The sequence below is a fragment of the Chlorocebus sabaeus genome, chromosome 3 (assembly GCF_047675955.1).
Source record: "Chlorocebus sabaeus isolate Y175 chromosome 3, mChlSab1.0.hap1, whole genome shotgun sequence".
In the NCBI taxonomy this organism is placed as follows: Eukaryota; Metazoa; Chordata; class Mammalia; order Primates; family Cercopithecidae; genus Chlorocebus; species Chlorocebus sabaeus.
In genome coordinates this window covers 3,733,225-3,746,768 of record NC_132906.1, presented here as the reverse complement: position 1 = coordinate 3,746,768, position 13,544 = coordinate 3,733,225, and the positions used below count along the sequence as shown (strand labels likewise).

The following is a 13,544-nucleotide window of genomic DNA, read 5'->3' as shown; positions in this document are numbered from 1 at the left end:
ATTTTCTTTGCCAAGATTAGAGTTAATTCTGCCTTGGTTACGCTTTAAATTGTTGCTTTCATTTTTGATATCTACCCAAAGCTTCTTGCTTAGATTTAGAAAGAACCTTAATCTTACCTTTAGTACACTCATCTTACCTACAGTATGTTTTATGGATTAATACATGGGTTACATTTTGGGAAAAATTTCATTATGGCTAATATAATTCATTAATGTTTACTTTTGTTAGATTCCACTTTAGAATGACATTTGTTTGCCTTTTCGCAGATTCTGTAGGTCTTATTTATACCTTGCTCTCCTTTGATTACAGGGAAGTCAAAATAAGGAGCCAGGTATTTTCTGCCAAGCTATCACTTTTTTAAGGGATTCTATAAAATTGCTCTGATTTACATGAACAGTAGCTGGTTTACATTCTATAAACTGGCCACGTTGCTGATAAAAACTGAGAAAGAGTCAGTAGCTTTCCTTAACAGTGAATTATTCCGTTGTAGGAAGTAATGCCTTGGGACCCCCCCTACTACAGTGGTGTGATTCGTGCAGAAAGGTAAGTTTTTCAAGAAATACCCATACAGGAAAAGGAAAAAGGAAACTGATGTTTATTCGGCAGCTACTGTCATCCACTGAGTCACCCACAGTACAAATCCTTCCCCCGACACCATCCTTTCTGCTGGCGTGGTCTGCTTCCCTCACGTATTCTTCAGCTGCTTGTATCATTTTCTTGTTTAAAACTCTAGAATCTGGTCTCTCTCCAGTCCTGCCCTCGCGTAGCTTTCTGGTTCTCTTCCTATGCTGTGAGCGTTGCTGGAATCCTTGTTGTGCCCCGTTGCTGGCCCAGAGTAGGGGCTCAGCACGTGTTTACTGAACCAGTAAAGGGATAAAGTGGTACATGGCATGGTGCTAACGTTACTTTCTTATGCTTTCTCATTTTTATTTGGACACATGTATTGTCAACACATTATTGGTCCATCTGGAAGGATTTAAATGAAATAAAGATTTAAGGAACTTAAGCTGACAGAAGTACTCCTCTGGCTTCTGTATCCTCCTGTGTTTATTATATTGGAGAAAAGTAGGTATGTCCTTCTGTCCCTACATACACACTGTTTCTGTAATTTTTATATTTATTTATAAACCCAAGAAATAGAGCTCTTTTCACAGTGAACACATTTTAAAATGTTTATAGCTCAAGCAACTTTATATGCCCAATAGGAATTTTTAAGAAAAAGCTCAGAATCTTACCCTTTAATAACTTGTTAACATTTTTCTCTTGTAATTAATTTTTGAGATACACTGTTTAAGTAGCAGAGTTAAGATTGATTTAGGTAATAGAAGAAAATATAAGTTTTTTGGTTTTTTCTTCATTAAAGCATACCAGCATGCACTGTGATAATGTTTTTTATTTGGTATTAAGCTTTAAAATATTTTTATGACTATGCATTATTGAAGCATCAAGTAAAGCATAGTAGGTACTTCTCCAAAATAAGAAGTAATTGCTTAATTATTTATTTTGGCATTTGTCATAAAAACAGTAAACAATAACTTTCTGTGTTCTTTTCTATACCAGCAGGATGAGGTAGCCTAAGATCAATGAGTGTATTGAAGCACTTACTTGCTTAATTTTCATTTATTTTCCTCTCTTTGGGCTGCATCCATCACTGTTGCCAAAACCATTTTTACTTATAAGACATAATTGTCTCCTAACCTTTAGTTAAGAATATTTGGTCAGATACTATTTTTTATTTTTATTTTTCATTAAACAACTCTTTTTAGAGACAGGGTCTCACTTTGTCGCCCAGGCCAAAGTATAGTGGCACAATCATGGCTCACTGTAGCCTCAACCTCCTAGGCTCCAGCCGCCCTCCTGCCTCATCCTCTCAAGTAGCTGACACTACCGGTGCGCACCACCACACCCAGCCGATTTTTAAATTGTTTTGCAGAGATATAGGTTCTTGCTGTGTTGCCCAGGTTAGTTAGCTACCATTTTTAAAAAATGTATCTCAAATTCAACATCCGTCTTCTTTTTAGTGCAAATACATAAACTGTTATTCAAAATCTGTAATAATTTGTTTATGGTAAACAGCAAGGGTTTAGAATATATTATAGCTTAATGTAAGATATTGTTTCACAAAATTGTTTTCTGGTTGCAGAACTTGAAACGCTGCTCCCTATAGTTGCATTAAAAAATAAAATTTCTCTTTTAAAATTCTGTCAAAAATTTGGCTTGGCTGTTTCACCTGTTAACAATGTAGTGTAAATCAGTAGTAAAATTTATTTGTACTTTCCATGTTTCTGTAAAGCATTTGATTTTTGACATTGGACAGTAATGTAAATTAAATATATTTAATATTTAATATTCTAATTTTTAGAATTCTAATTTTAATTCTAAATATTTAAAATATTAAATATTCTAATTTTCAGAATTCTAATTTTAATTCTAAATATTTAAAATTTTGAATATTCTAATTTAATATTAAATATTCTAATTTTTGCTACTCTCATTTGTATGTGGTATTCCTTTCATATGTCCCCCATACCTGATTATTTTCAGTAGTGCCTTAGCCTTAAATGTGATAGTTTTTCCATGTAACTATACTCTGTAAATATAGCATATGCCCAAATGGTGGTTCCAAGGTAGGAGATCAGCAGGACTTGTTTTCTGGTCACAACCTCCTGACCAGAACAGAATCCGGTCCAGACAGGCTGAAGTAAAGAAATCAGCCCAGACCAGCAGATGCCAAGGAAAGGGATTTCTGGCTGCCCTCACTGCTTATTAGCATAAGACACACCCACCAGCGCCATGACAGTTCATAAGTGCCATGGCCAATGACCCAGAAGTTCGCACCCCCTTCCTAGAAAGTTCTGAATAATCTTCTCCCAATTTGCATTAACCCACCCCTTAATTTGCATCTAAATAACAGTGGGTGTAAATACAGCTGCCTACAGCCCGCAAGCCTGGCTCTGGGTGCACTGTAGAATCTGATCACAACCTACTTTTGTTTTACAGAGAGAAACATCTTTACTCACATTTATTTGTTCTAATTTTTCTTCCACCCCTGCTCTTCCTCCACAGTTTATCCCAGCCAAACCCCTTTCTGTCTCAGAGGCAGAACCTCTGTCAGGGGAGCAGTGGGTTCCCATTGCCTGCCTGGTTTGTCTTACACACCTGTGACGTCTTGCCAGGGGTCCATGAAGCCGCTGAGTCTGCACTAGCCTTGTGTAGCGCCTGGCTCCGCTGTGCTAACAGCCTGTGTGCTGCAAAGCTGACCTGCTAATATGTTCTTCTGGACGTTAAATGTGTCTTGTCAACCATATTTAAAGCTCTGCAACAACAAACACTCTGGACCTTCAGTAAATACATATTAATTCATAGCCCCTAATCAAGCTTGTTTCTAGACCAGTAACCATGAAAAGCAATCCAGTGATGAGTTTTCTTTTTAGAAGGAGAATGCCATGTTTTTGCATGACATGTTTGCAGTGCTCACTGGTTGATGGAGTCTTCCACCTGCCTGCTCAGTCCATGAAATCACCAGGTGTGCTGGGAACAGTGTAGTCTGCCAGATAGCCGTGTGGGGCTTTAGCTTATCGTACAGTGTTAATACTAATTTATTTATTTGGCTATTAACTCAGTAAAAGAACCAGGGAAAGGGATGCAGAAATGCATCAGAAGAGGTGATAAGAATCAGGTTTTAAAGATCTATTTTAAGTAGCTTAACCGGCAAATGATAGAGTTTTGGTTTGAGGCTTCAGTAATCTTGATTGACAAGAGGAGGCTGCCGCACAGGTAATGGATGAGAAAAGAAAGGAAAAATATCATAGGTTCGGTTTGAGTTAGATGAGTGGAACAAAGTGAAGATTTCTAAATCCTTGTTAAATTCATCACCTTTCAAGTAAAGACTTAAATGTGTGGCTTGACACAAAATGAAAAATAGAAGGGGCTTTCCTTGATTTGAGCTTTTTTCAAGTTAACCTCAGGGAGTCTTTTGCTTTTATGTTAAATACTCCAGATTTATTTCAAGTTTTTAATGTTTGTCTAAAGAAAAGTAAGAACCTGTTTAGAAGTAGGAGGAGAAATTAACATGTTTTAAAAGTGCCAAAGGTTGATCCTGGAAAATACCATCGTGGTGTACATGACTGTCAGCAAGTCTTAAAGAGCAGCTCATTTTTCCTTTTTAAAGCTTTAGTGTAAGATTCTTCATGGAAGAGTAACATTATTTCTTTCAAATATGAAAAGTGTATATTCAATTATTTTATTTGAAATTAAATTTTATTTTTGATTAGGCAATACATTCACATGGCTCAAAAAGTCAACAATGTTAAGAAGTATTAATTGAGAATACTCGTCTCTGCCTCTGCCCCAGAAGTCATCACTTTTCAGTTGTTTAATGTATCCTTCCAGTGTTTGGGTTTTGATGCTTTGGAGACACTATTTCTTTTCTGTAACTAATGAGTTTCAGTATTTCATTTATTTTGGTGCTATTTTTGTTTGTTTTTTGGTTTTTGTTTTTGAAACAGAATCTTCCTCCGTTGCTCAGGCCTCCCAAAGTGCTGGGGTTACAGGCATGAGCCACCACACCCTGTCGATTTTGGTGCTATTTTTAAATTAAGATATCATTGGGAAAGGGAATTCAGTATTGTCTATTCCTTGCTAAGATATATTCTTAAAATCTCAAGAACATTCATATAATGAAATAGGGATGTTTTGTGTTTTAAACTATTCAGAAAATGGGCTCTCACAGAGGGACTTTTTTTTGGATGTGAGAGATCGTGTGCTTTGTTAGTATAGGATTAGTGATCTTGGTGGTTTTAAAAAATTAATCTTTATTATGAAAACTTTCAAAATACACAGAAATAGGAAATGGATGGCTCAGTCAAAAGAAAAAAAAAGAACAAAGAAAAAATAGTTTAAGAAAAAAATGAATAAAAAAACAGAAGTAGAGCAATATAAGTAACCTCTGTATATTCATCTCACAGATTCTACGATTACTAAGATTTTTCTGTGTTTGCTTCATTTGTCTCTTTTAAATTTTCTTTTCTTTCTTTGCTCTTCTTTTTCTTCTTCCCTCGCTGCTTTCCTTCCTTTCTCTTTTCTCATTACTAACGCACAGTCATGTATCACTTAATGACAGGGATACATTCTGAGAAATGCATTGTGGGCCCGGCACAGCGGCTCACGCCTGTAATCCCAGCAACTTTGGGAGGCTGAGGCGGGTGGATCATGAGGTCAGGAGTTCAAGATCAGCCTGGCCAACATAGTGAAACCCTGTCTCTACTAAAAATACAACAACAACAAAAATTAGCCGGGCATGGCGGCACGTGCCTGTAGTCCCAGCTACTCAGGAGGCTGAGGCAGGAGAATTGCTTGAACCTGGGAGGTGGAGGTTGCCGTAAGCCGAGATCATGGCACTACACTCCAACTTGAGGAACAAAGTAAGACTTTGTCTTGAAAAAAAAAAAAAGCATCGTTAGGCAGTTTTGTCATTGTATGATCTTAGAGTGTACTTAACACAACCTAAGGGTGTAGCCTGCTACACACGCGCCTGTGCTCTCTGGTATAGCCTGTTGCTCCTAGGCTGCAAACCTGCACAGAACATTACTATACTGAATACTGTAGGCGGCTGCAACACAATGATGAGTATATATGCATCTAAACATGGAAAAGGTATAGTGAAACTAGGTATGAAAGATAAAAAATGGTACACCTGTGTAGGTCTTTTACCACAAATGGAGCTTGCAGGACTGGAAGTTGCTCTGGGTGAGTCTGTGAGTGAGTGGTGGGTGAATGTGAAGGCCTGGGACATTACTGTACACCGTTATTGACTTTATAGTCACTGCACACTTAGCCTACACTAAATTTTTAGAAAGATACGGTTCTTCCTTCAATAATACATTAACTTTTGCTTCCTGTAACCTTTTTTACCTTATAAACTTTTTAGTTTTTAAAAACTTTTTGATTTAGCTTGAAACACAAGTACATTGTATAGCTGAACAGTATTTTCTCTTTTTTTAATCCTTATTCTGTAAACTTTTTTCTATTAAAAACTTTTTTTGTACTTTTAAAACTTTTTTGTTATAAACCAAGACACAAGCACACACATTAGCCAAGGTTTACACAGGGTCAGGATTGTCAGCATCACTGTCTTCCACCTCCACATCTTGTCCTCCTAGAAGGTCTGCAGGGGAAATAACAGGCATGGAGCTGCCGTCCCCTGTGGTAACAGTGCCTTCTTCTGGAATCCCTCCTGAAGGACCTGCCTGAGGCTGTTTCACAGTTAACTTTTTTTTTATTAATAAGTAGAAGGAGTACGCCAAAATAATGATAGAGAAAGTATAGTATAGTAAATACATGAATCAGTAATACAGTCATTTATGAAGTATTATGTACTATACCTCATTATATGTGTTAGGCTTTTGTATGACTGGCGGCACAGTCGTTGTTTACACCAGCATCACCACAAACGTGTGAGTAATGCCTTGTACTCTGACATTATGACAGCTACAGTGTTACTAGGTGATAGAAACTCTTCAGCTCCATTATCATCTCAGTGGACCACCCACGGTAGCATCTGTGGTTCATTGTTGACAGAAGTGTTGTTACCTGGCTTAGGACTACTTTAAAGGAAATCCTAGCCCTCACGTCATCTCAGTCTTACACATTTATTAAGTACCTCTGAAAAGCATGAACATCTTCTTACATAACTCCTGTATCATTATTACCTAATAAAAACTTAATAGCAATTTGTTGGCATCATTTAATATCTAGTCTATATTCGTATTTCCTTGGTAGTATCAAATCAGCTTTTTTCCCAGTGAGTTTGTTAGAATTAGGACTCAAACAAAGCCTCCACATTCTCTTGGCTTTTCTGTCTCCTGTCTCTTACTTTAGAGCGGTTCCCCATGCCTCATGCTCTTCTCACTCTCTTTTTTGTCATATTATCAGCAGCAGTTGTTGAAGAGACCAGGCCATTTTTCCTACAGAATTTCTAACTTTCTGGACTTACCTGTTTGCTTCCTTGTGGCATCATTTCACTAGTTCCTCTCTTTGTATCATTCCTGTAAGCTGGATGTTACATATAACAACTCACTGTTAGACATTTCCCATCTTTGGCATGGACACCCATAGGTGATGTTGTATACTTTGTGTCACATCACATCAAAAGACATGAAATAGCTGATCATGGTCACACGTGTCTGTAATCCCAGTGACTTGGAGGCTGAGGCGGGAGGATCACTTGAATCCCGGAGTTCAAGGCCGCAGCAAGTTCTGATCATGCCACTGTACTCCAGCCTGGGCGACACAGTGAGACTCCATCTCCTAAAAAAAAAAGGAAAAAAAAGACATGAAATATCAGTTGCCCACTGAGGGCAATGTGAAGGTGGTCCCCTAGGTAGACTGATGCTGACAGGATCTCTGCTGTCTGCGGTGAGGGCTTCCCTCTCGACTAGAAAGGGATCTGTGTGGTGTTCCTGACAACATGGAAACATCCAGTTTTCCCTCAGTCATTTACCCAGTGGCTTTAACACCCATTGATAGTCCTCGTCTGAGTCAGTCATTCTTTTTAATTGCCAATTCTCAAAATAAGGATTTATTGTAATAGTTTTCTGAACTAGTGACAAATGAGAATTATCTGGCTTTGTCTTTGTAAAGTGTCATTGTAAACGAATGGAATTCCATTGATTCAACGTGTTTCAGTCCATTACAGTCATTTTGAAGGGATGCCAAATTTGTCATAACTTGGCCAATTGCACCGAAAAGTCAGTCTTTTAGGAGCTTGTTGAGTGAGGCTCAGAATACCTGTGTTTGTTATTCCCAGTTGAGTTTGAACCACTTGCTGCATCTCTGCAGGACAGAAAAGGGGAGGTGATTTCTCCAGTTCTGAGTCAGGAGCATCTGCGACCTGGGGAGAGGTCTGAGAATAGGGTCTGTTGCTGGACTCAATAATTCAAAGAGGATTGGAAAAACTCCTTAGGCAAAGCAAATGGCTGTCTGGCCACTTTCCTTTCATCGTTTTCCACAAGCTCTGGGGGAGAAAATCTCATTTCCCTTTCTGCTGCTGTCACTTGTTCCTTCTCATGAGGTTTTCATTCCTCCCTGTCCCAGGGCTTACCTGGATCCTCTGTCACGACATTTCCACATCTCCCGTTCTGTTCTCTCTAAAGCAAGGTGCAGCACATGGGCGTTGTTCTTGGTTATTCTTTCCTACTGTTCAATTTTAGACATGGCTGTTTGGTTTCACATTTTGATACAGCTTAAGAAGCTGAATGAGAGACTGTTGCAGTCAAGGTCTCCTTGCTGTAGTGAGATTTGGCCCCAGCCTCTATGGTGAGAGTTCTGTCATCTACTGGCACATCCGTGTGGTGTCATCTTCTCTCCTTAAAGTCGGGCCTACTGGTTTACTTTCCTAATCCCTAGGATGATGATGGAATGGCACTGTCTTTCTTTAGCTTTGATTTCTGTTAACCACAGTTTCCAGTGAACTGTGTTGCTGATCTGCACCATTAATGAAAATTATTTCCTGGTTACCAGGAAGTTTGGCTGGAGCAATTTTCTTGCCACTAGCTTCAGAAGTCAAGGTAGAACCAAATTAGCAACGGTAGATTCTTTATAGAACAGGGGGAAAAGTCTTTTCAGTTCTATATAGTTACCTGAAGGGCAAACAGGTTTCCAGGAGCATTCAGTTCCTTTACTGCTACCTTCTCTGTTTAACCAGATAAAGCAGTAGCTCTCCCTGTGGTTTTCAAGACAGTATTTCAAAATGTCACCCAGCTATGACATGAAAATTAGACTTAGTCATTCCTGATGTCAAAAACACAGTTTCATTTGCTTTCGATAAAGTTAAAAATAGTTTCTCTGACAGTATTATCACATGCTGTGTTCTTTACAAGTGTGCATTTTTTCCTTGCCCACACGTGCCCTCTGGCAGGCCATCTTGTTCATTCTGCCCTCTGTGGGCATTTGCCATTTGGTGCACATGGTCTCTGCCGCATGTGCTCTCACTCACTGAATAGAATAAGGTAAGACTGAAGCTATGTTTACCTGCTGTTTCAACCTGGGTTCTCTGACTGAACTTCATTGTGTTTTATATTTTCACTAAGTTTGAGGCCATGGTGTTTGGACGTAATATCCAAGTTCTTTGTTTACCTTAATTCCAGGTGCATCAGAGGTTGAAACAGAAGTCTGACTCATAGAGTGTGCTTCATAAATACGGTGATCCATTGATTTTTTAAAAATTCAGTTTGCAGTGATGAATTCTTTGGTTGAAAGTCTCTTCTTGACTGATATTCCTATGTTCATTTCTCATAATTAGTGTTGGATGAAGGTTAGATGAAAATTTTGATACATTACTAAATACTAATGTTCTTAATTTAAAAGACCTAATTATATTTATACCATTATATCATGTTAATAGTGGTATGTTCTGGTTCTTTGCTGAAAATGTGTAAACTCATATGTAATGTATTGTAAACCAGAATAGCAGAGCGTTCATTGGACTTCATTCAGTACCTGGAGTGCATAACATAATTTTCTTCCTCTTTCTTTCTTCAGAGGAATCAGAGGGTTGTGGAGATCCCTTACTTCTGGGTCCAGATCCATGGAATTTTTTTACAAAAAATGGTCATAAAACTCTTGTAAAACTGTAGAGGAGTCTGAGGTGATGACAGGGATGGCACTGAAGCCAAATCCTCAAAATGCAGCTAAGTTCTGTCTCTGCTGGTTGTGGCTCTGCTGTGCTGTGAGGTTCTGTGTGCTGCTCATGGCGCTTTCCCGCTGTCTTGGGTCTCTAGATGAGAGAGGAAAATGTTCCCGTGTGTAGCATCTGTGCAGATAAGGAAGCTGTGGATGGAGATGGTGCGATCGGTTGTTCGCAGGCCAGCCTCAGCCTCGGAGCGCTCTACTGAGGCAGGCGGAACCACATGATGAGCCTGGCGTGGAAGGCCATACTGGGGCCTGTGACCACTGAATCGCCCTCTGTGCATGTTCTTTCACTCCGTGTTCAAGATGTGAGCTGAGATCATAGCAGTCACAGCCTCCTGACTGACAGTCATGTGGGACTGCTCCTCGGGGCCCCTCAGGTGTGGGTTGGAGCTGCAGAAAACACCCTATGGCTTTTTGAATCTCTTCCACCCTTTCTGGACCTCCCTCCCTCTGGCTCTTCTTCAGGAGAGAAGCAGCTTGCATTTGGTGAGAGTCACTGAGGGAGTGGCGGGTCATGTACTCTCACTCTGGATGGCTGAGGCTGCTGAGTGAGGACTAAGGCACTAGTGCTTGCTTGAGCTTGTCTGCCCCATTTGCTTGAATCCCCTTGGGCCTTTGCTACCCTCTTTCTTCCCTCTTGAATGCCCTCCCCGTCTTCCAGGGGCCTCTTCTTTCCAGGTGTGCTCCAGATGCTGCCTCTTCTTTGTAGTTTTCTCTGTTCCTCCCATTCCCAGCTTCTCCCCTCTGCCAGGTGGAACTGACCACAGCCTCATCTTTGAGCCAATGCCTTGTTTACACTGCTCTTCTGCCACTGATCATTTGGATTGGTGGTCATTATTGTGACAGTGTGTTCATCGTTCCACACTGAGGAGTTGTCATGCAGGCACATGGCAGGTGATTAATGAAAGTTTACTGCATCTACACAGCTTCTTGACACAGTGATGCATTTCTTTTTAGAGGTAAGGGCAGCTTTGGGGAATAGAAGGGAACTGGAGTAGGAGTGGAAACCGCTTGTCCCTATGTTATCCACTACAGGTGCTGAATGAAGTCCAATAAATGCTCTGCTATTCTGGTTTACAATGTCTCTGTCTAACAGCAATAATAGTGGCTATATTTTACTGTGTGCCTGCTTTTCTCCAGGAACCATACCAGGTTCATTGCATGCATTTCTGTAATTGTTAATGGAGCCTGGAAAGTATTTCCACTTTCCTGGTGAGGAAATGGAGGCTTCAAAATCCTAAGTAACTTGCTCAAAGCATGGAACCAATGAGAAATAGTATTTTCAAACCAACGGCTCTTTCTTGTATCCCAGATTGCCTTAGACTGTCATTAAACCTTTTTGAGCCTGAGTTTCCTCAAGTAAAACTAACAATAATTCTGGTAATAATTCTTGCCCCACCTGTCTCTCAGAATCACGTAAGGAATAAGGAGATTCTTGATTCTTGATATGAAAGTGCTTTGCAACTTGTGAAGCACCAAGACAATAGAAGATATTATCTCAAACCACTGTAGATCTTGCTTCACCAATTATTCTACCTTTATCATAATCACCATCTCTTTGTTTGTATTAGCTTCAAACCCTTTGCCTGCAGACCTGCTAAGGTATCTCTTTTTTTTTTTTTTTTTTTTTTTTTTTGAGACAGAGTCTCGCTCTGTCGCCCGGGTTGGAGTGCAGTGGCCGGATCTCAGCTCACTGCAAGCTCCGCCTCCCGGGTTTATGCCATTCTCCTGCCTCAGCCTCCCGAGTAGCTGGGACTACAGGCGCCCGCCACCTCGCCCAGCTAGTTTTTTTTTGTATTTTTAGTAGAGACGGGGTTTCACCATGTTGCCAGGATGGTCTCGATCTCCTGACCTCGTGATCCGCCCGTCTCGGCCTCCCAAAGTAAGGTATCTCTTATCTTACAACACAAATAATTACCCTTTTGTGACTGTTGGAGAGACTGTGGTACTATCTCATTTTTTTCCTGCCAGACTTCCCCCAGTCCTACTCCCTCCTGGATGCCTCCTCTTTCTAATTGCTACAGTCTGGTTTATAGGCCTGTCAGTCTACCCAGCAGGTGTTTCCAAGTTATCAGCCACCTGCCAGTCATGAAATTCAGTAATTTGTTTTACTGCTCAACATCCCTGATGTCTGCAGTTTTCTCTTTTTGGGGTTTTTTTGCTTGGATTTGAGATCCTAATGTCTGCAATTTTTGACTGCACTTACCATGTCCAGTTTCTTAAAATTCTTTCTTCAACACGTACCATCAGACTTCCTGTTCTCGCTTTTTTGATCACCAGCCTCATTTCTCTTTTAATTTCTCTAAATTGGTCATTCTCAATCTTTGTTCACTGTTAAGCTGCCGTAGGAGGGAATGCAGAGATGTAGTATTCTCATTGTGACCGGTAGCTCCTCTGTCTTCTGTCTTACTCTTGAAAGCATTTTGGGAAATGTGTGTAAGAATGAATGATACAATTACTGTGCTTCCTTTAGTACTTGCTTTAACTTGTAACAGATAGTTGTGAAAAACTTCAGTACCTCAGCCTAAACAAAGACATGCCCTCCTGATGATTTTTTTCAGCTTCCATGCTGTTATCATGCAGTTATAAAGGATGGTCTCAGGCCTTCTACTTAGTTGTTGTCGTAGCCTTGGGGAGGTTACTTACTGTCTTGTAAACCTGTTTTCTCCGTTGTAACATGGGGGTGACAATATTACCTTAAAGGATCGTTTTTTTGCTGTTAAATGAGATACGTATAAAGGGCTTAGTCCACAGTCATAGTGAGCACTCACCAAATGTTAGTTGCCATCACCATCATCACCATCACCATCATCACCATCACCATCATCACCATCACCATCATCATCATTTGGTAGTGATAGTTTTCTGTTTGTACATTAAATTTAGGGAAAAATGAATAACATATTTGCAATATAGGTCAAGCATTTCTAATCTGAAATGCTCCAAAATCCAAAACTCTTTGAGTGCCAACATGACACCACAAGTGGATCTCATGTGACAGATTGTGGTGAAAATACAGTTAAAATTTGGTTTCATGCACAAAATTATTCAAAATATTATGTAAAATTACCTTCAAGCTGTGTGTATAAGGTGTATATGAAACATACATAAATTTCATGTTTAGACATAGGTCACATCCCCAAGATATCTCATTATGTATATGCAAATTTTCCAAAATACAAAATCCAAAACATATCCCAAGCATTTTGGATAAGAGATACACAAACTATATTGAACTTTCTCTTGCTATAATAATCATGAATCTTTGCATTTTAAACTGACCTACATACCACTGTCAGAATAATCTTTCTAAAGCACAGGATTTTGTCATTTCTCTCCTCTTGCTTACTACTAATAGCTATTACCCCATTGTATGCATTCTGGGGATATCCAGTAAACGGTGGCAAAATAAAGGGCATATCTCTATTCTCCTGTCTGGTGCCTAGCAAAATTAAGAAAAAGAGCATCAATATATCTATATCTATATATAACAACAAGACATCAACACATCTATATCTATATATAACAACAAGACATCAATACATCTATATCTATATATAACAACAAGACATCAATACATCTATATCTATATATAACAAGACATCAATACATCTATATCTATAACAACAAGACATCAATACATCTATATCTATATATAACAACAAGACATCAATACATCTATATCTATATATAACAACAAGACATCAATACATCTATATCTATATATAACAACAAGACATCAATACATCTATATCTATATACAACAACAAGACATCAATACATCTATATCTATATATAACAACAAGACATCAATACATCTATATCTATACATAACAACAAGACATCAATACAT

At 39.2% G+C, this 13,544-nt stretch overlaps 1 protein-coding gene across 3 annotated transcripts in view; it reads left to right on the top strand.

Annotated features, from left to right (window-relative positions):
• The window catches only part of MIPEP (mitochondrial intermediate peptidase), a 210,248-nt gene that overhangs the window by 30,402 nt on the left and 166,302 nt on the right, over positions 1 to 13,544 (top strand). For all 3 annotated transcript variants that reach the window (XR_005236554.2, XM_008021718.3, XM_037986909.2), the window contains exon 10: positions 492 to 544. Coding sequence is in view for 2 of the 3 variants with exons in the window: in XM_008021718.3 (XP_008019909.3) it covers positions 492 to 544 (53 nt within the window). In the remaining variant the exon portion in view is untranslated. The remainder of the gene's footprint in view (positions 1 to 491; positions 545 to 13,544) is intronic.